We start from the raw sequence: 22,030 nt of genomic DNA, 5'->3' as shown, positions 1-22,030 counted from the left end.
GGCGCCGTCTGCTGCGAGGAGAAGCCGGCCGGGCAGGACAGCGCCGGGCGGCCCCTGGCCGGGCCCGGGGCTGCCGCTTCCATCCCCCCGTCCCCGCTCCGGGGTGCGAAGCATTGCAACCCCCGCGCTGGGCCGAGCAGCGGGGCTCAACTTCGGTGCCGGCCAGTGCCGGAGCCCCCGCCCCGGGCACGCCGCCCCCCGGGAGGAAGCGGGTCCGGGCGCCGCCGAGTTGCCAAAGCGGCCGGAGGGGACCGGGGGCCGGCGGCGAGCGGGGCGGGCAGGGCTGCTCGCCCGCCCGGCAGAGTTTCAGTCACTTGGTAGTTTCTCTGGGCGTCGCGGAGTTGGGGGGCGGGGGGTGGTGGTGTTATTTGGGGTGTGTTTGATTGCTTGTGTTTGGGAGGGGGGGAACCTGGCGGGGGGGTGGCTCAGCTTTGAAAATGTCCCCGGCTTCCTTGCTCCTCCCCTGGAGAACTGCCCGGTTTGCACCGAGGAGGGAGGAAAACGGGGGCGGGGGTGAAGAGGGGAGAGGCAAAAAGCCCCAGATCTCCTTTGGCCCTCCCAAGTGGCAGCCCCTCCGAGCGAGCCCGTCCGTGTCCCGGGCGGGGGGGCGGCTCGGCTCGGCTCGGCTCGGCGGGCAGAGGGGAGCCCGTCCCCCGGCTGCGCCCCTCGCCACCCTTGCGCACACAGCCGGGATGAGCCCTCCGGGCCTCTAAAGCTCTGTGTTTATTGTTGTGTCGTCCCGTGTGTCCCCCCACCCCGCTCTCCTCCCCACCCCTCTGCCCAGGTTGGAGGAGGGTTTAAAAGGCAGGTGTGCCGGAGGCCGCTCGCCATGTCCAGATCCGGGGACAGGACCTCCACCTTCGACCCCAGCCACAGCGACAACCTGCTGCACGGCCTCAACCTGCTGTGGAGGAAGCAGCTCTTCTGCGACGTGACCCTGACGGCCCAGGGCCAGCAGTTCCACTGCCACAAGGCCGTGCTGGCCTCCTGCTCCCAGTACTTCCGATCCCTGTTCTCCAGCGGCGGCGGGAGCGGCGGGCACCCCCACGCCCTGGGGCTGGGGCCCGGCGCCCAGGACGGGCTGGGAGGTCCGCCGAAGGAGCCGCCGCCGCCGCAGACGCAGGAGGAGCCCGGCACCCCATCCTCCTCCCCGGAGGACAAGCTGCTGGCCAGCCCGCGGGCCATCAACAACCTGGTGCTGCAGGGCTGCTCGTCCATCGGGCTGCGGCTGGTGCTGGAGTACCTGTACACGGCCAACGTGACCCTGTCGCTGGACACGGTGGAGGAGGTGCTGTCGGTCAGCAAGATCCTGCACATCCCGCAGGTCACCAAGCTGTGCGTGCAGTTCCTCAACGACCAGATCTCGGTGCAGAACTACAAGCAGGTGTGCAAGATTGCCGCCCTGCACGGCCTGGAGGAGACCAAGAAGCTGGCCAACAAGTACCTGGTGGAGGACGTGCTGCTGCTCAACTTCGAGGAGATGCGCGCCCTCCTCGACTCGCTGCCCCCGCCCGTCGAGTCGGAGCTGGCGCTCTTCCAGATGTCCGTGCTCTGGCTGGAGCACGACCGGGAGACCCGCATGCAGTACGCCCCGGACCTGATGAAGCGCCTCCGCTTCGCCCTCATCCCGGCGCCGGAGCTGGTGGAGCGGGTCCAGTCGGTGGATTTCATGCGCACCGACCCCGTCTGCCAGAAGCTGCTGCTGGACGCCATGAACTACCACCTGATGCCCTTCAGGCAGCACTGCCGGCAGAGCCTGGCCAGCAGGTGAGCGGCGGCGGGGAGCGGGGCTGCCCTCACGGACGCCCCCTCGGCGGCTGCTGCGGGAGCGGGGGGTCCCGGCGGGCTCCGACCCCGCGGGCCGGGGCCGGGGGCGGCCGCAGCGGCTGGAGGGGGCGGCGGCGGGGCCGAGCCGCCCGCCCCCTGCACCGCCAAACTTTTCGTCCCCTCCCCTCGGCCCTCTGGCCACCCGCGCGTTGGGAATCTGGGTTTGGGGGAGGTTTTTTTTGCCCGTAATTAATAATTTTTTTTTTCTCCCACAATGTTATTCCTTAACAAGGAGTTATGTCTTTAAACTCTAATAGCCAAGTCCTACATCTGTTATTTTCATAAATAACTGCATCATCTATGCACACCCTGATGTTGCAGATGGTGGGGTGATGTCCCTCTTTGTGCGTGGAAACTTGTGACTTCATAGTCCTTACATGTCAGTTATTTTCATTTAATAAGGTCATGATGTCATGATGTCAAAGATTGACAATATGAGGTTGGTGTTAGAAACTGAACACACAGCACGTAGTTTAACAAGGACTAAACATATGCAAAATTTATTTATCTTCTTTTAAAATATGTTTGTACTTCATTCACAGATGGAAAGCTAATACCATCTTCTAGTGCTGGTATAGTACAGTGGTGTGATAGCACAGAAATCAAACCACACTTTGTATTATAGCTTATTATAAGCTTTTTAACTAATGGGTGCATATTACTAATGATTTGACAGCAGCAAGAAAGAAACTACTACATTAATAAATATTTTAAATAATACACTATTAGCATTAGTGCACAGGATTCTTTATGCTCTAAGTAATGGGCACTACTCAGGTTAACTTTGGAGATGGTGTGCCCTCTTACTATTTCTGGCTAGCTCACTATGTTAGTGTTCTGTCATGCTTATCACCTTGTTGTCTAACTGATTCTCACTCTGAAATCAAAAACATCCAATACAACTATTTTGCAGTGTAAACTATTTCTGAGATGCCACTGTTGTAAGTTGGTGCCTACCCTTTGCATTTCAACACTCAAAAGTGATGACTTTCAAAAATGCAAACCCCATGAAGTCCTCAGGCAAGATTCTGCATGCCACCGGGGGCAAGCTGATGCTCGTGTCCTGGTGGATTGCTGAGATACCAGCCGGCTTGGTTCAGTGAAGATACCTTTCCAGCTTCAGTGGTCCATGTCATTTGAAGGATATGTAGTGGTGTTCTGACCACTGAATGCTTACAAATGTCATGGATGCTGCAAGAATCTGATACTGCTGTACTGGGAGCTGGTGTAAGCGGGAGCATACACAAAGGGATTGCGCTTTAGGTTGTCCTAGATGGAGTTAAGTTGCACTTAATTACTTACAGGAGACTCCAAATACCACAAATGCTACTCTTTTTATTTGTAATAGGTCTGCATGTCTGTGCAGACAGTGGTATTTCGGAGACCCTTAACCACAGTGGGTGGAAACATGCTGTCACCTTCCCGACTTTACTGTGTGTCTAGTAACAGTCTTGTAACTGGCTTCTCTTGATTGGGTTCTTTAGTGGCAGTGAAATGGGAGCAAAACCATTCAGATTTATTTATAAGCAGGCATTAGAACTTACTACCAATGTTAAAGTGTTGGAGACGTTGGAATGCTCAGTAATGCAGAATGAAATTGTTATATTTTCATTTTTGGTCTTGGACGATATTCCTGGAAATTCATAAAGGTCACAAAGGCCCATCTTTGAATTTTAATCACTGTAAAATTTTGCCAGGCTGCCTAAGTGTCCAAATGCCTTCTTAAACATAAAGGAGTAAAAAGAGAAACATTCAAGACTACAGAGATTTCCGTATTTGTCCTCTCTGTTACTCGTAGTTTTTCTAAAGAAGCAATTTTAACATGTTGACATTCATTCAGTAAAATTTTAAGTAAGAAAATCTGCAAAGAGTTCCTTAAGTTACTAATTTGCAGAAGAAAATCTTAAAAGTAACTAACAGTGAAGTACATGTGCAAATACATAAAAATTATTACACAGAAAAAGACTTAAAAACTCTGATTACTTTTTCTGTGAGTAATGGTGACTTTGTTAATTTAGAATTTAATGAAAGGTCATTCACCAAAGATGCACATGTCTTTAGAAAGAGATTAACTGTTCCTCTTGTGCAGTGTAATAGGTCCTGCACAGTACAGTAAGGGTTGGTGAGCAAGCAGCCCAGTGCCATAGCCACCTGCTCCCTGCATGTTCAAGAAATGAAAATTGCACTCAGTGTTACAATTTGCCAATAACTTTTCTGCATTTTTAAAAATAACTTTTTTTTTTTTGTTTCTTTAACAAACTACTTTAAAAAAAACCACCTGTGTTACATATCCATATGCACACTTTGGAGTACATTAGTGTCAGGGCTGCTTCTATTTCTTAATGGAAATAAATGTAACAAGAAGCTCAAAATATACTGATTCTCCTCTGAAATGTAACTACAAAATTAATCCTGTGGTCAGAGCTGGAGGCGAAAGAGATTTGGGCTCACAAGAGCCAGTCTGTGCTCTGTGAGCAAAGGTATTTATAATGTTTGTGCCACAAATGCAGATCCTGCAGTGCAAGTGATGCTGGGGCTAGAAGTACCTGAGTTGTGTTTTGTGCTGCAGTGAAAAACACTGTTTACCTACAGAGAGACTAGGGCTTTTTTCATTAAATTTCCTAAGAGAAGGTAATACTTCAATGGCCTGATGTATTTTTGTAAAATTAGCTTTGAAGGTACAACAATTAAATGATCAGAATTTTAAAAGTTGAGGAATTATGTTCCTGATTTGTGAGCCTTGCTGTGCACTCTGAGGTTTAGGACTTCACGACAGGGGATGGGTGTTTTGGGTTTGATTTGGCATTTCATCAGGTGCTCAACTCTAAGCAAAGTTAGTAATAGTGTTGGCTCAGTGATCCTCACCTCACCAGGGCCTCAGCATACAAGCTGCTGTTCAAGCTCTGGAGACACAGTCAGTTTTGATGTCACTAGGAAAAATCATAGTTGATTTCAACTTGGAGTGGGGTGAGTGGCCATGAACATTAGGCTGAAATTATGTTTGTCTGTTCCTGAAAGAGACATATAGCTCTGTGCTGTATCATCTTTTGTAGTTCTGGGAAGAAAATGCTTTAGATAAAGTTTGTATCCAGACATTTATTTGACTCTCAGATCTTCACCAGAATATTTAGTTGACTAAAATGTCTCTGTGCTTTATTGTATAATATAATGCATTTTATATAATATATGGTATGTATTTTCAATTTTTTAAAAGTTTCGGGATAGAGCCTTACCACCTGCAGCTCCTCTCACCAGCAAAGGGTGTTTGGGCTGGTCTGCTCCTCCCAGGATCTGCTGGCAGAGCAACTGCAAATACAGCTGCATACCTGAGGGCAGAGGGGACTGAGGGAAGTAAAAACTTAGAGAGAGGGGGAAATGCAGAAAAAAGAAGAGAGTTGAGATACCCCAGGGGAGAAATGGGATATAAGTAGTGGAAACAGGGCAGTGCAAATGAGGGAAGACATGAGAGAAGGATAGTTTTGAAGGGAGAAAAATGTAAGAATAGGATACTAGACAGGAAAGGAAACTAGCAAAAGAAAAAAGACCCTGGCAGATAAAAAGAAGATAGGGAATGAAACAAAAGGGGGAACACTAATTCTTGGCAGAAACAGCATCAGTTGTCAATGGCAGCTGAGTATTGCAGTTCCTGGAAAAGCTTTTTCAGATTTGGGGGAGGAAAAATGGATGGGAATCAACCAACTGACATAAGATAGGAATAGTTCCAGGCAGAAAATACAGAATTAAAGAGCACAAGAGAAAAGAGGGGAAATAAGGAGACAAAGAGATAAGAAGGCTAAGCCTGCCCGTGCTGTTTTATGGTTTCAGCAAAGTCCCAGCATGTACAGAACCAGCTGTTTTTTAATACTTTTGTTCCCTGGACTACTACACCTTGGGGAGATTAGAAGTGCAAATTCTGGTCCTGCTAAAGCTAGTTGTAGAGGTGGTTTGGTTTGCTGTTTGTTTGGTTTTTGTTTTTGTTTTTTTTTATTTCATTTCAGTGGAGAGAGGGTGTCATCCAGACTGTTTGATGGTAGGTGATATTAGTGCAAGTGATAGCGAATTAAACAGTGACAGGAGATGAAGATGATATGAACAGTTTTCATTCAGTAGGAAGATGATAGGTGTTGATGAAAAAGGAAAATGTAAGGTGCTGAATAGAGTGAGACAGAGGCATTTATGTGGAAGACATATATGCCTGGTCTGTTTTACTTTCTACAGAGGAGATTAAAAATTTGAAGAAAACAGTTACATCCCTTGGCAATTAAATAATTTCCTTCTTGCATACACTATTTGTCTCCAAATCTCACAGACCGTAGTTCAATTTGACTTCATTTTCTACTGAGATTTTTGTAGAATCTCGGCAGGACATGTTTGGTGGTTGTAAGAAAAGTGTGTGTTCTTTCATTGAAATGCACTCTGTCTTCTGGTTACAACCACCTACCTGTCCCTTTGGGATCATAGCAGCAATGTTTGGATTTTTAACTAATATTCTTGTTCATGATTAATTGCAAGTGAGAAATACTACAGATCCTGAATTTACATCCTGGTAAGAAAAACACATCTTAAAATGTATATGAATTATTAAGTTTTGCATTGCATCCATAAGTATGGATGAAATGGATGTTAGGCTCTGGTTTATTTTAGTGAGCTTTGGATCAGTTTTTATGTGCCTGAATTAATATCAGGAAATTGTACATGTGCCAGGACTCTCTCAGCTGAGCTGCAGAAGGGAGACTGACACATTAGAGGCTGTGGGGTAGTGAACCACAGACCTGTAGTCAGTTTAATCCTAGTTAGTCTCACCTACTTTCCTTACTTGCCTCATGTGCATTCATTTGCCATTGGAGACAAGCTCATGCTGAAGTGTAAGTGGAGAGATGTAGAGTTTCCAAAAGGGTGGAAGGCTCACATTATAGACAGAGGGAGCACCACTGTCCTAAAAGTACTGCTGTGGGTCGGGAAAGTCCTTGGGAGCTTTTTTAAAGACACATGTGTCCTGACTGGTAAAATCCTTGAGAACTGCAGGGGCATAGGTGACAGCCATTTTTTTGGCTCAGTTATAGTATTTGTTAGGAGAAACACAATTTATGAAGATCATTTAACAGCCTTTTTTATGGACAGCCATCTTTCCAACAGCTGCAGGTGAACAAGGGTTGCCAGGCACATTGTGCAGGTACTTGCCCTGCCAGGCAGTTTCCTGGTCAGAGGCACTACCTTGGAAGAGTGTCCTCTGTGAACTGGCAATCCCTCCTGATTCATGTCCTTAGATGATAGGGCTCTTCCCCAGATCCCATCTACTGAACTTTATCTGTTCCTTCTCTGGAATCCTCTGTGACTCCTGAGTGTCCCTCCCACCAGGCTCCCAACCTCGCACACACCAATCCCCACTGCTCCAGACCTCTGTGCTGGGATCTTCACAGGCTGTTGTAGGTTGCTGAACTGTGCTTCTCCTTGGCTTTGTCACCCTGCCTTTTTAGCACTTGAAGCAGCTTCAAATACCTGCATCTGCACCTCTAAACCTTTTTTCTGAGGGGAAATCTTTCACTGTATTTCAGAACAGCTTGTTCTAGAGGAAAAATTAAAGTAAGTTTAAAAACAAGTAATCTTAGTAAGCCACTCAAATTGATACAAAGTGCCTTTGAAAATGGGAACTTCTTCCTTAAATGCTGGAGCAAAAATGCCCCTTTCCACCACCTATGACAGTATAGCAGCTTTATAAGTCATGCAGGTCCCAAAAAGCAGAGCTGTCCACCGTGAGTTCCTGCACTTTCTTGCCCATCCTTTGGCCACGCAATCCATCTCTGTCCTGTTGGGAAGTACATAGGTCACGAGTGGTGCAGTGCCTTCTAGACAAGGAAGTCCCATTTCAGACAAAATCCTCCTGGAATGATTTCTGCTTGAAGTGTACCTTTTACAAATGGAATGCTGTAGGATCATGGTGAGTATCAAACATGTACGTCTTGGCTACTGGTCTGGGACTTTTCTGTTTACTCTTTGCCTGATGTGCATCCCCTTCATGTGGAGAGAAGGGATAGAAAAGAGAAGGTCTTAGAGGGCATGTTGTGGCCTGGGGTCACCATAGTTTTTTTCTTTATAGCAGAAGAATATGGAGGTTCTGAGTCTGTAACTGCTGAGCAGTAAATGGAACAGATCTGTGATGGTGTAATTGTTTGGATTTGTACTTGAAGAGAAAGCACAGGGAGCCTTGGGGGCAAGGGGAGGGAGGAGAGGTAATGTAGAACACAAAATCAACAGAAAATAGTTTGCCAGGAAAAAGCTTTCGTTCTGATAAACACATGTTATGAAAAAAATCATATAATCTGTAAAAACAGTTTCATCTTTTCAAACAACTCCTATGTTTTAAAAATCCAAGACGCTTTCTAAATCAGAGCAAGGTTTGTAATTACCTGTTGCTTAGTGTGGCCTGGAAAGATTGAGCAGGAAAGAGGAATCCTGAAAGAGGGTTTGAGCTGGACTCCCCTTCTCTGTAAAGGTCTCTCATGTTGGTTTTGTTGAAACAGATTCTGTTTGGTATTACAAGTTTACCAAAGGCTCATCTAAAGAAATTGAAGACTATGGAAAGTAGAAAACTATTGGTAGATACTTTCTGGCATCATTTTTCATATTTGCTGCCTCCCCGAAATTTTCTTTAAAGACTGTCATGCCTAGTACTTAGTAGTCAACACTTGCTGTATTCTTGGAAAGCAGACAATAAACTGAGCAAATATTGTCAGCTGCCAAGTTCAATGGAAGCAGACGGTTTGCAGTGAAGCTGGAAGTAAATAGAAGTTGGTGCCACAGTTGGTTCTTCCTGTATTCCCCCTTCTGTCAGTAGAAATAAAAAAAAAAAAAAAATAAAAAAAAAAAGAAAAACCCAAACAAACCAGTGGAAAAGGTAACATGTCATACCTTGAGTGAGCTGGCAGCAAGGTGTCTTTCTTTCCTTTGGCTTCCTAATAAAAGGGGCCTCAGTTCTCTCTGGAGAGAACACAGCCCCTGATACTGTGTCAACCTTCTATTGACATGGACATCAGATACAGAATCGAATAAACAAGGACTTTCTTGACTTTACACAGTCAGATCATAAAAATATAAGTTAGTTGAAATTTCCTAGGAGACAAAAATTAAAAAGGTGATTTGTTGACTTTGGAGCATTTCTATAAAGTGTTTCCATTTTACAGCCTCTGTCAGAAAAATTTTTTAAAAATAAACAAAACAAAACAGACAAAAGAAAAAAACACCAAAAAAACCCCCAAACCGAAAATAACAAAAAGGGAGCAAGCCAACAAACCAAATCCAAAAAAAAGCCAAACAAGATGATGTGAGGAAGGGAAGAAATTTGCAAAAGCACTTAGCTTTGACATTTTCCCTTTTTTTTTTTTTTTCTTTTTTTTTCTTTTTTTTAAAATTCAGGATAAAAATAATTACTTAAAGGTTTTTTGGAACTTCCATCAGTGAGGAAAATCTTTGAATAGTTTTACCAAGAAGATTCATGAAACAGAAGATTTTGAGTCTCATTCACCAATTTGCTTTGCTAGTAGCATTCCTTTGAATTCACCTCCCTTGCAATGCTCCAGATACTCAGTGTGAGGCTAGTAAGGATATCTTTAGCATTCAGATCTGGTAGTGCAAGGAGGCAGAGATGAGAAGGACACTCTCCTCTGTGTTATTACCAAAGGAGAACTGGATAGGTGTCACTCTTCCAGGATAGTTGTCACTGCTAAGCTGTTACATCAGAAGATTTTACCCCAAAAAGGAAGGGACATTGACTTCAAAAAATCTTCCAGCTAAAAGCTCAAGCTAACTCTTAATATTAACTTAGAGATCAACAGTAGTGGGATTGGTTTCATAAAGAAAAATGAGGTTTTCAGAGCTTCAAACAGATTCTAAGTTATTTTATACAGGAGATGGAAAATTGCCTGACAACTTTAGAAATAAAGGAACATTTAACTTGTAAGGTAACTCTGTAACAGTTAAGTGTGGCCTGCCAGGTAAAGTATTCACTTACCCTTAGACTTCTGTTTTTAAAAGGAAAAGGAATTATTATTGTTAAAAAAAACAGCTAAATTTTTTGTATGTTTGGTTTTGTTTTTTTTTTAAGTAGTGGACAAAATTAAAAAAAAATTCTAGTACATTCAGAGGAGAAAACCAACAATCAATGTCTGCAATGAAAACTGGGGTCTTCTGCCAAGCCTGCCTGCATGGAGAATGAAAAGATGAAAACCAAAATCTTCATTATTAGACTGGTTTCCATGTTTTTAGTATTTCTAGAAAGCTTGACACATTCATTCTAGTGTGTCTGGAGCAATAGGTGCAAATTAGAAGAGGCAAAAAAATCCATTCGTAAAGCAACTTCCATACATTCAACAAATTTTTGAACATTCTTTGGACTGAAGAACTAAAAAAATTATTGGTCTCTTGGGCAAGAGACTTTATTGTGCTTTATGTTTTGACAAAATCAGGATGTTTTTAATGTCTGTACTTTATCCATAAGGAGAAAGGCATTATGCAGGATTTGGTCTGTTGATTGTGAGAACTCAGGTCCCTCCCCTAGCACTGCTATAGGGTTAGAGATTCTGGATGCCTATTCACCTATAGGTTATGATGTTTGTTAATTCATTTTATGCAATAACAAAACCTCATAAAATTCCTTTGTCCAAAATAAATTTTACATTGTACCTTATGGCTTTCATTGAGTTCATAGTTAAACTCCCGGATAATTAGATTTCCTCTCTATTAAACATGTGTTACTAATCATGGCTATCTTTGCAGTCAGCTATGGAAGCCAGAATCCATTGAAATAAGCAGTTTTCATATGACACTTTTGTTGCACTGAAATGCCCATCCAGGAGCTGGGAAGGTAATTGTTGAAGATCACATCCCATGTTCTCCATAGCAAAACATTTTTTTCAGTCGTGGGCAAATGGATGCTTGCAACATTTGTTCAGTTTTGCAGACTGAAACCAGATTGTCAACTACATTTTTTGTTGAACACAGCATCTCTTCAGATGCCTTTTGAGAAGAAAAGGATTGCTAAAGACCATCCTGGTTTCTGAAGATGAAATTAAGTTTTTGGTGCTTACAAACAAAAGGTTGGCAACTGAAATGTTGATTGGGATACTATGTATCTCTTTTTCTGTTATCTTAGGTTGGTATCTAAACCTCTCTGAAATAATTTGTTTTTGCTGCAGGTTAACATAGCCCCCTTTTCTGAGGTTCTTGCTACTTATTTTGACAGTATCACTGTCAGACTCAGGTTTCTCAAATCCTTTGATGTAATGAGATATGAGGATGTAAATAAAACTCACCATGCATTCACCCGCCCCTGCTGGGTCTGTGCTGGTCTTATGGCTGATTTTATTTGTGCTTGAGTTCAGTGGGCAAACACCTGGAATTTAGTTTGGCTCTGCTGTGTCTCCAGCACTGAAGCAGGAGCAAGGATGCCATGTCAAATCCCTGCTCTGAAGAGCTACCCATACTCAAAGCCATGGTGATAGCCTGTATAAAAAAGATAATTAATGATCCAGACTTCTGGTTCTGGGTTTACTATAGCCCCGAGTTAAGAGAAAAGTATAGTTGAATACTCTTTTTCTTTTTTTTTTTTTTTTTTCATTGATGACCATGATCACTTGTATGTCTTAGGATGCATTTCTCTTTCTGATGTGTAACACTACACTGGATGCATTAAGAACCACCAGATTGGCACTTCATGGTTGTATTCTTTCCATTTATTTCCATTCCCTAATGCAGAGGGCAGAGCTTTAGTGCATTGTTTAAAAACTGGAAGAGTCTGGAGCAAACCTGTTGTTGAGGCTTGTTTTCTTGCCAGCTTTTGTGGAATGAACTTCTACTAATTGCCCAGATAAGGAAAACCCACCAGTGCAAGATTGATGGATATGTTAATAAAGAAAAACAATGTACAAGAAGAGTATTTCCCAGTCGTGCATTTTCTATTAACATGAGGCCATCAAGGTTGCAAAAGAGTAGGAGTGGTTGTCAGGAGTGTTGAGGTCTCTTACAGCCTTTTCTACTGATTTTTTGTGAATTTATAAACTCTCTTGGGCTCAGCCTCTTGCCATGAATACTCATGGTTAGTTTAGACCATGGACTGGCAATATGAGTTGTAGAGCTGATGGGCATCTGCTGCTACCTTTGAAGTGAGTAGGATTTAGTTATGTTGATAGGTATCTCTGAAAATGAAGCCACTTCTGTGAGTACTCAGATTCCTGGGTTTGTGTGCCCAAGGGAAACTACACAAGTTTGAAAATGTTGACTTTGAAATATACTTTGGTTTCCAGTCTTGTAAGTAGACAAAATAAATTTCACACCACATGAGGTACCCAGGAACTTAATTAAGGTGAATTAAGTGTTTTAAAATCTTAGCCGAACAGAAACTGCAAAGTGTGTGCAGAATAATAACAACACATGCATGTTCATCAGTGAGAACTAGAGTTTTGGAGTCTAAATCTAAGTAATGCTTTTAAGATAACGTGGATAAATTTATCTCAACTTTTTTGCCATGGCATCAGTCTGCCTGTCCACAGTTTAGCCTTCCCTGACCAAGACCCACTAGTGTTAACAGAATACAAGCTGATCATAAAATCCTTGCTGGGGACACTGTGAACCACAGCATTAACTGAATAGAATATTAGACTGTAAAATAAGGACTATGGAAAAAAAAAAAAAGTGTATCCTATATAATGAAGAATATTTCACATTGTAATCTTTAGTTATCTTTAGTTATCCAAATAGCAAACATGTAATAATACATGAAAGGGGGAAACTTTATCTTGCTCAATGTATTATGCATATTTTTAAATCCTGTCTTCATCACAGTGTTTCACTGAATAACATTTTTATTAATATTTGGAAAAGTCTTCTGCTTGTAAACAGTGGCCATTTACATGTTTTTCATATATTAAGATGCATTGTAAGATTCTAACAGTACTGCTTAGTTCAATATGAAATATGAATATGACATAATAAAGAAAATCTTTTTTAAAAACCTAAATTGCAGCATTTCACATTAAAACTTTAAAACCAGATTTGGCTCCAAGGAAACTACCACTTTAAAACCTGCATCTCTTTAGCCACTGTATTATCTTTACTTGGTTCATTGGAAGAGCTCTCAATGCAGATGAATTAGATATTTTGAGTATAAGTACCCATCTCTTTTTTGCCATGTGAAATTTCCCTGTGCTTTTGGTAGAGACTTTGCTGACTCTTAAGTTCTTACTAAACTTTTACTAAAAGTCTCTGTTCTTGCTATTTCCTATTTTAAATATATTTTAAAAATTAATATTTTTTAAGTATACCAATATAGCAGTAGTGCTCCTTCTCAGGAACCAGTAGCTTCTCAGGCTGTTTGGCTGAAAAAGTAATGTTAAGGATAGTTGCAACTGCCAAAGTCTGGAAACTCAGAGTTATGTCTGACATTTCATTCTTCACCTTAACTATTGAGCCTTGGCCATTCATTGGATTTTCACAGTGCTTTGGAGTTAGAAGGGAGTTTTACAGATGAAAGATGAAAATCAAAATAAACTCCTTTATCAAGTAAACCTTGCAAGGGCATTCTGAATTTTACAATGCACAGGGAGTTGATTGTGATATAACATACAACACAAGAGGGTTGGAATAAACAATTTATTCTCTATTGTTAGGGATGGCCATGCATAACTGACTTATGGCTCTGGTTTGCTCTGCCACTTGTTACATGTGCAGTCATCCCTAACTCATACCAAAAACAGTTTATCATACTCCCATGTTGCATAGAACATATCAAATGTTCTCTCATTAAAAACTTTTCTGGGGAGGCTGAATGTTAAAAGATGCTGGGAGTGCTTTAGTAAGCTTTCCCCAGAGCTTGGTCTCACTATGGAATCTGTGCTGACAGTGATCATGAGATGGTTCCTGATATCCTGCACAGCCACAGTCTGCTGAGCAGGAAACAGTCCTCATTGACAGCACATCGCAGGTGCAGTGCAGGCATCAAAGGCTGGCTTGTCAGAAAGACTGAGGGACTGCAGGGCCCTCTCCAAGTCAGGAGAGAATCAAGGGGTAGGACAGTATGGGACAGTGTCACTGCCCCCATGGTTTAACTCCTGCTCCTGCACTGAGGGCTTTGGTTCATCCATGAACAATTAATGACTTTCTCTGAGCCCTAGATCTGTTTAAAAAACAGATAAGGCCATATGCCAGGTAGCTCCCTGGCCATCCTTGTCATAGGTGTATCTGTAGTCAACAGTTGTCTTTGGGACAGCCATTTGACAAATTTTATTCTGGAGTATTGTGTGGATCAAGCCCTCAGCTGTGTGTTCCCTTCCTGAAGGATGTTCCTTGTAGTTGGTGCATGCCTACAGAACAGTCTAGTTTGTTTTTGCCCATTCTTCTCAAGAGAAGATGCAGTTCTGCATCTTTACAAATGTAAATCATTAGGTCACCAGCACACATTCTAGGTGGCAGCTGAAGTGAAGCCATGAGTGTGTCCCAGTTGTAAAGCTCCCACTGCTGGAGTGCACTACTGAGCCTGGAGCTCCTGGGTGGTGCTTTGACCCTGCCATGAGCACTTCTGGTGGTAGGCTTTAGTTCCTGGTGTTCTGTGTCTTTATTGGCCGAGGTATTTGCTGCAGACTGACACACAGAGTGCTACACAGGTGTTGTCATGCCTGGAAAAATGGCATTTGACAAGGGTGCTTTCCATCAAATGCACAGTCCCGCTGCACAGTCATTCATATGGATGGCTGTTTTCCAGGCTACATCACCTTCCTACCTAACAGGAACATTTTGAGCCTAGGCCTTTATTTCAGTGTTATCTCACCCAAACTGAGTATAACTGGTGAAAGTTCAATTATTTGCAAAGTGACTATTAAAGCATCAGGGCTCATCTGGGGGTCTGTGCCTCCCCTCCAGTTTTCACTTACAATTGTGCTAAATCCCTTAATGCTGCAGAGAAATCGTACGTTCATCAGGTGGGGCATTGGAGGCCAGGGTGCAGATAACCACTTTTACTGCAGATGAGACATTGCAGTCCTGTTCTTAAGAACTGCCAGGCAGATTGGGAATCACGGTCACGGTTAATAGCAGCGAATTGCCAGCTCTTGATGGGTGGGTAGTCACTCCTTTCAGTGGTTGCCCCCTGGGGGAGAAGGTAGAAAAACAGAGGGAGGGAATTAGAGTGACTTTGCACAGTTGAGCAGGTTCATGCCGCTGGATCAGTGGCAAGCATTGGCAGGGCTCCACTCTGGGGAGGCTCACAACAACATCACAGTCTCATTTTTACCAATTGGTGTTGCTATAGCCAGTGGTGCACAGGGGGAGAGCAAAGACGAGGGGGGGAGCCGGGGGGGAGAATGAAAGCAAGAGTCTGGACTAAATTAAACAAACAAAAGTGCTTGTAAGTAGCATTTAACCCATAACCATTAGCCCAGTGCTGCTAATTGTACTAAACTATATATCTGAAGTTCAGTGTGTGATTAAAGAGTTGGCTCACAAACTCTCTGCATAACCTTAATTTTTTCAAGGTTCTTTGAGTGTAGAATGGCTTATAATAATGATTTTGACTAATACGATTTTTGACATGCAACTTTAATGCTTAACCTTAGTACAACTCCAGAGCATTTCATGTGTATTCAGCTGTAAAGAGTGATGATTTAAAGGGATAATATAAGAAAAAGGTCGTTCTAGAATGAACCTCTAACAAATTGCATAAAGGAAGCTTATTATTCCATGAGTAGAGAGATACGCAGCTTTTCTGATCATTTTTCTGCTTGGTTCAAGAAATTGTTGAGACATGATTGGGAAAAGAAACACAAAAAAATGAAATAGAAAACTGCAAGCAGTGAACATTCTTTTGATGGTTATGATTTTGTTGCCACTAAAAATACTCCTCAGTAATGTGGTTGTTCATCTTTCCTCTTGTTTTGGGTGAAGAATTCGTTCCAATAAGAAAATGCTGTTATTGGTTGGAGGATTGCCTCCCGGACCTGACCGGCTACCCAGCAATTTGGTTCAGTATTATGATGATGAAAAGAAGACGTGGAAAATACTGACAAGTAAGTAGTTTATTTTTGTACAGTTGTCTTGATGAATTTAAAAACATGGTTAATCAAATTAGACACTTTATTGATTTGTTTCTCTTCAGAGATTTGTTTATGTATCACAAGGGGCTTCACAATGGAGCAATAAATTGAGATTGCAGAAGATGCTAATTTTATAATAGGATAGGCCTAAATTAACATTGGCTTAAAATCATTCCAGTAAGTTTTTTTTTTTAAGTAAACTTGTAAGTCTTTCAAGCTGCAACATGAACCCATGCATATTTATGTATATATGAATAAAATCTGGTTTAGGAAGAAAAAAAAAGGCAGTTTTTCAAGACATTTTTCTCAAGAGTCAGATCCCTGGTAAGCCGTAGTACTAGAGCACACCTTTGATTCTGTTTTGCATTTTCATTTCCTTCTTCCAGCTTTATCTGTTGTCCACAATCATTAAAGAAAGGTTTCCTCTGTACTACCCTGCGTCCATTGCTGACAGAAGCATTGGTGGAATATATCAGCTACAATAAACAGTGCATGGAGGCTGCTATCACAAAATTCTTTCCCACCTTCTTTTAATAGTGGATTGGTTTTAGAGTAAGTATTTTGCCTCGAGCATCGAGATTTGGAACTTATTGTTATGTTGGTTGTGATTCCCAGTCTGACTTGGTCATGGAATCAAATCATAGCTTCCTGAGTGCAGCAGGCTGTGTGTGCATTAGTCCCCTTGTGGCTAAACTGGCTGCATTGGTCAATAAAACTAAATTTTAACTGTCAAAATTGCCCAAAGCAGTATAGATAAAATAATAAATGAGCAATTTTGATCCATAAATCAAAACCATACTTCTAAAACTGGACAACTGGTAAAACCTGGATTTCCTATTAGACCTGCTTTTTTTTTTTTCCCAGTAAATACATGTTACGGAATTTGTTTCTTCTCCCTTATCCAAAGTGCCATAGTGGCATGCATCCACATTAATATTACATGCACAGGTTAGGATGAAAAAAAATTTTAAATTGCTATGATTCAGGACTTGAAATAATGCCCTTGCAGACTGATTTTTTTTCCTACGGTATATTTAGAAGCCTTTTACAAAGTGGTGCCACATAAAGACTGTTTACATACAGATGACCTGGACTAATAGTTGAAGGTGTTGTGAAAGAATGCCAAAAAACACTATATGAAGTGTACATTATGAAAGTTTATAGCATCTGTGCTAGGGAATATATTATGCTTCACATTTCTCAGAATAATGAGTTACAATACCCACCTCTGTAAACTACTTTTAAGAAAATCCTGAAGATGGTAAGTCAGTGAAAAATCAATGATACTGCCTGAGGCAGAATTGTCCAGGTGTTTTTTTCATTTGCTGTGTCTAATCCAGTGGCTCAACAGAAGAGGCAGGAGGAATGGATGTCTTGCTTCGAGATCTGAACTCTCTACTGAATTAAAGTAGAAAGCTTTTTTCCTGAGTCTTAAGTAGCTGTAGATTGTCAGATTTTGTAAGAATGGAATTTACTCAGCTCTTGGTTATTTACATTATGTTGCAGTCTCCAAGAATGTGGGAAACTATGCAGAGGCAGGATTATCTTAATGCTCTGGTTAAATGTCCACCTCTAGTGTTGGACCAACTGTCTGTGGTGGTGTTGAGAGATGTTTCAGGATAATTTTATGTAGAGAATTCAGTCTTTTCTGTGTTACCTTTAGAAAGAAGGAAGAAAAGTTCTCTTTCCATTATGGCAGTGCAGGTAACATTCTATGCTGTGGTTAAAAACAAGGCATCTGTTACAGTCCTGGCCAGCTCGGGTTCAAGTGTTTGCTGCTCTGCATTGGAAGTCCTGAAGGTCCCAGGATCTGTCTCTGTGCTGGCTGAGACAACAGCTGCCAAATACACAGCCCTCTCTTGACATGAGTAATCCTGTTCTTGCAAGTCCTGCCAGAAAAGGGTGCCCTCTTGGTCTGGGCTAAAGTTTGAAGAACAGAGAGGAGAATGCCTGTCTTTTCACACTGAGAAAGACAAAATGTTACCAAGCATTATTTCTTAGAAAATATTTTACTACTTACAAAATAGTAACAATAACTATTAAAGAAAAACCAAAACTGGTTGAAATAAGAGTTTCAAGTATCCCCTTTTTTTTCTAACTTAACAGAGAATGGGAGATAAGTCCAAGTAGATCTTCCAGTCCTTTCTGTGAAACATTGAAGAACTACAGCATAGGAATGCAGAGACTTGAAAAACTGTGACTGAAAAGTCTTAGGCAAGACAAAAAACTATACAAGCTTAAAACATACTGGTCGTTCAGTGTAGCTGTGGTGTGGTATCAACATACTGTGACATTTTGGGGGGTGTAAATTTAAGGACATAGTTCTGTCTTTATTTATCATGGGCGATTTTTTGCAATTTAGGAAGGAGTTTTATTTCTCTACCTTTTTACCTCTCTCTCAATCCACTGTTGCTTTATCAGAGATATACAATCAGCAGCAAAGGCAGAAGACTTTTTTCTGTTTGGTTTTTTTTTTTCTTATTTAGATAGTACTTTCAGTCCCAACATTGCAGTTCATTCTCAACTTGTCAGTGCAAATGATGGGTTTGCTCCTTAGTGAATAGGGACAGAACAAAAGCTATGTCCTGCTCATGAGGCTCTGTGATGGGAAGAATTTCAGTTCCTGTAGTCTGGTATTTCAAGATGTTCCATTTTATTATCGCCTTAGGTGTATTTGATTTTCTTCTGTTACAAAGTTTTTTCTTTAACCTTCTGGCTGCCAATAGCTCCCCCACACACCAACAAAATGCCACATTTTGCACTTAGAGGCTTACTGATCCAATGTAAGTGTGCACAGAAAGTCCCCCTCCCTTCCTCCAAACCCATTTACATTCCTCATTTTCTGCTCTCAGTGCCAGTGGCATTTGGGGGTAGGGATGGTGGGAAAGGAGCAAACACTCAATCCTGGGTGCAGTGGCGGGGTCATTGAGGAGGAGGTGGATGAGAGGAGCCTGAATCTCCTCCTGTCACTTTCCACTGAGAGGAGTCCAGCAGTTACTCTCAGGGCTTGCAGACCCATTTGAAAGGGAGGTGCTTGCCTGCTTCCTTTTGCCTCCTCAGCACGGAGAGTGGCTCACTTCTCAGCACTCAGTTGCTCAGGACTCTGTGTCCTGCCTTGTGTGATGCATAAGGAACAGAAGAAGATCAGCCACCAGGAACTACTGACTCCATGGCACTGCAGCTGGAGCTGTGAGGATGGGTGCAGGTGGAACAGCACGAGCTATCGAGTATGACAGCTCAGCAGAGGAGCAATCTCATTTTGTTCCCTAGACAAGACTAGATCTATTGGCAGGGGATCCTGCCCACCTCTCTCTGCCTGGATAGCCAAAGCACCAAATGCATCAGTACTAATGGGAGTAATTCGAAAGGTATCAGGAAAACAACTTGCCTTGTTCATAGACCCAGGAGAGGAGGGGAAGCAGGCACCCATTTCCAATTTTTTAATGTCATCATCTATAGGCAAGAATGCTATGGCTCAGGGAATCGGTAGATTTTTCACAGTCTAGTATTACTGTGTATTTTTCCTATCTGGTATTTCTCAGAGAGTTATTGTTTATATGTTGACAACATAGAGGCAGAATAAAGAGGAAGAAAAAAAAGGAGTAAGTCAGTGGCATTCTACAAGCATTTTTTACCACCTAATTTTGCTTGATATGGGCACAATCCTAATCTGAGATTATAAATAATATTATGCACATCATAATGTGCATGTTGGTGTTTAATTTGAAGCACTTATTGCACAGTTGTGCCTGAGAAAAGTTGAGGCTTTTATAGACTTTATGGCAAAGTACAGCAACTATCTTCACTGCATGGTTTCTTTTCAGGCTTGCCTAGCTCTGTACAAACACAGTTCACTTTTTAGCTGGGTACTACATAGGTCACGTAGCAGCAACAGGCTACCATTGCCCAGTGACAGAAATGGAGCAGCTGATGGTGGTGTGACAGTCCTCAGTAACAGCAAAAGCTCTGCTCTGTTAGTGGATTTTCATTATTCCATGATATTTTGTAGTTTTCATAACTACTTACTGGATGTGCGGCTTTGGGGGAGTTCTCTGTGTCACCACCTCATACTTCACTGCTCAGAACCAGCCACTGCTGCTTGGGTTTTAATTACCAGTTATGGTCCTGCCAGGAGTCTAATTGTGTTTAATTCTAGAACTCCTTTGGTTGTTTGTTTTAACTGCAACATTTAAGATTAATTAAACTTTAAGGAAGTGAAACAATGTTTTGTTTGTTAGAATTATTCTATAATAATTGCAAAATCCAGAGTCTATAAAGATTTTTTTGTGTTCACAATTGCATAGCTTTCCCAAAAACCCTACTGCTAAGGCAATGATGTATTACTTTCACTTTCATTATATGTTTTTAATCAGAGCGTGACTTCACACTAGACAAAGCGATGCTTTATGCATGGTCTCCCTTGTTTTTTGCTAAAATCTTTTGACATGATTAATTTTACTTTAATGTTTTTGTCTTGTTGTAATGGTAAGGATGATGGGTATAAACCAGGGCAAAAAAATACATGCTTTTCTGTCATAATGCTTCTAAGCATTTAAAAATATATTAAATGAAAGAAAAAAGTATCACAAGAGAATGATCTAACTGGAATTAAATTTCTTGCTATGTGAACAGAGAATGCAAGAAATAAATAAAAATGATGCAGTCATTGTTTTAGGTGAGGTTCTTTTGTGTTTTTTCTATAGCAATTTATCCATCTGTCTGATTGGAAGTGATGACTAGAAGAGAAATTGGGTCTTATAGGTTTCTAGATATACAACGATTCCTTGCTTCAATCTAAAATTCCTTTTTCTCTGAAGCACAAAAGGTAAAATGTTGGAAGCATTACTGAATTCTTACATGGCATGTTCCATCCATGTGAAGCTGCAGATGCAGCAGATACTGTTATCGTATCAATACTTTGTTTTTCAATAAGATGTTAATTGTAAAATTGCTTAACCTCCCTAGTTCACCACATCATGTGGGTGAATCAAGGAGAGAATTCAGTGAACTTCACAATAATGCCAAAAATATGTATGGGCCATAAGGCATTTATGCTTAGGGATTGCACTAGATTTGGATTTTAATCCAGCATAAAAGCCAACATCATTGTCCAATGAGAACTGTCTCATATTTTTTTAGGAAAGACAGGGAAATGTCCAGAAAGTTGACAGACTGGAGAGTTTTAGGTTTCTTCTTCTCCTAGTTATCCCTTAGTCTTTTTTCCTGTTTGTCTTGGCCTTCCTGCCCTTTGCTAGGTGTGTTTAAGTCAGCTGTGTTTGGTCCATGTGTAAAGACAAACAATGAAGCAGGCACCTTGATTTCCTTCCCAATTTCTCTGCTTCCTGCCAGCAGCAATCACATAATGTTGAAGAGTTGTCATCTTCATCTGATTCCCTGACCATAATGAGCAGTCAGAAACCTTTCCATCCTTGATGGTCTGAAAAAGGCATTCCATCTTTTCCTTCCTTCCCCAGGCTGGCTGTGCTTTCATTTTTACAGGATGCAGTCCCCTGCAGGTAGTCTGGTCTGAATACAGCATATGTTATTCTGTCATTTTGACTTTTTAAATTTCCCTTGAATATGTTCTGTGACAATGCAGCAGTCCTCCATCTTCAGTAACAATATTTTTGCATGTTAGCCAGCATTTAGGCATACTGATGGTTCTCAAAACCATCATTGTTTATGTACTTTATCCAAAGGGAAGTCAAGTGAAAGGAAGGTAGAATGGTTTTCTTCAAAGTCAGCAATAGAGAACCCAGGTCACTCCACTCCCCAGCCTGCATTGTTTCTGCTGGAATAGGTCATATTTCTTTCTCCCTTGTTTTCTTTGGCAGTTCCGTGGTGCTCAGTTGTATCATCTTTGCCTATACTGAATAATACCTTGTCTTTCCTGAGGAAATTAATAACAAAACTCATGTTACTCTTTTTCTGAAATGTCTTTGGAGTCTCTGAGAACTTCTCAATCCTTCATGTGTTGGAGTGTTTTGTCCAGTTTTCTATTTTCCAGGTTGGCTACTTATAAGACAAACAGTATGATTATAGCCCACATCAGAGGTTCTTGGAAGAAGTTTTCAAAGGCTTAAGTGTCAGCTTGAGTACTACTAGATGCCTAGAACATATTGTAC

General features: G+C 41.7%; 1 protein-coding gene and 1 long non-coding RNA gene across 4 annotated transcripts in view; one reads left to right on the top strand and one right to left on the bottom strand.

Annotated features, from left to right (window-relative positions):
* LOC135278529 (uncharacterized) overlaps nt 1-123 on the bottom strand; it is a 4,237-nt gene extending 4,114 nt beyond the window's left edge. The window contains exon 1 of the long non-coding RNA XR_010346005.1: nt 1-123. This exon is cut by the window's left edge and continues 15 nt beyond it. This is a non-coding gene — a long non-coding RNA (uncharacterized LOC135278529).
* KLHL14 (kelch like family member 14) overlaps nt 1-22,030 on the top strand; it is a 61,131-nt gene that overhangs the window by 1,346 nt on the left and 37,755 nt on the right. For 2 of the 3 annotated variants that reach the window (XM_064385061.1, XM_064385052.1), the window contains exons 2-3: nt 785-1,767; nt 15,757-15,878. In XM_064385061.1, the coding sequence (XP_064241131.1) occupies nt 830-1,767; nt 15,757-15,878 (1,060 nt within the window). In that variant the 5' untranslated portion in view covers nt 785-829. Of the gene's footprint in view, nt 1-15; nt 318-784; nt 1,768-15,756; nt 15,879-22,030 lie in introns of those variants that run through there. The other variant, XM_064385065.1, reaches the window with a different exon arrangement.

Source organism: Passer domesticus, chromosome 1, assembly GCF_036417665.1.
Source record: "Passer domesticus isolate bPasDom1 chromosome 1, bPasDom1.hap1, whole genome shotgun sequence".
In the NCBI taxonomy this organism is placed as follows: Eukaryota; Metazoa; Chordata; class Aves; order Passeriformes; family Passeridae; genus Passer; species Passer domesticus.
This window is presented reverse-complemented; position numbering and strand designations above follow the sequence as displayed.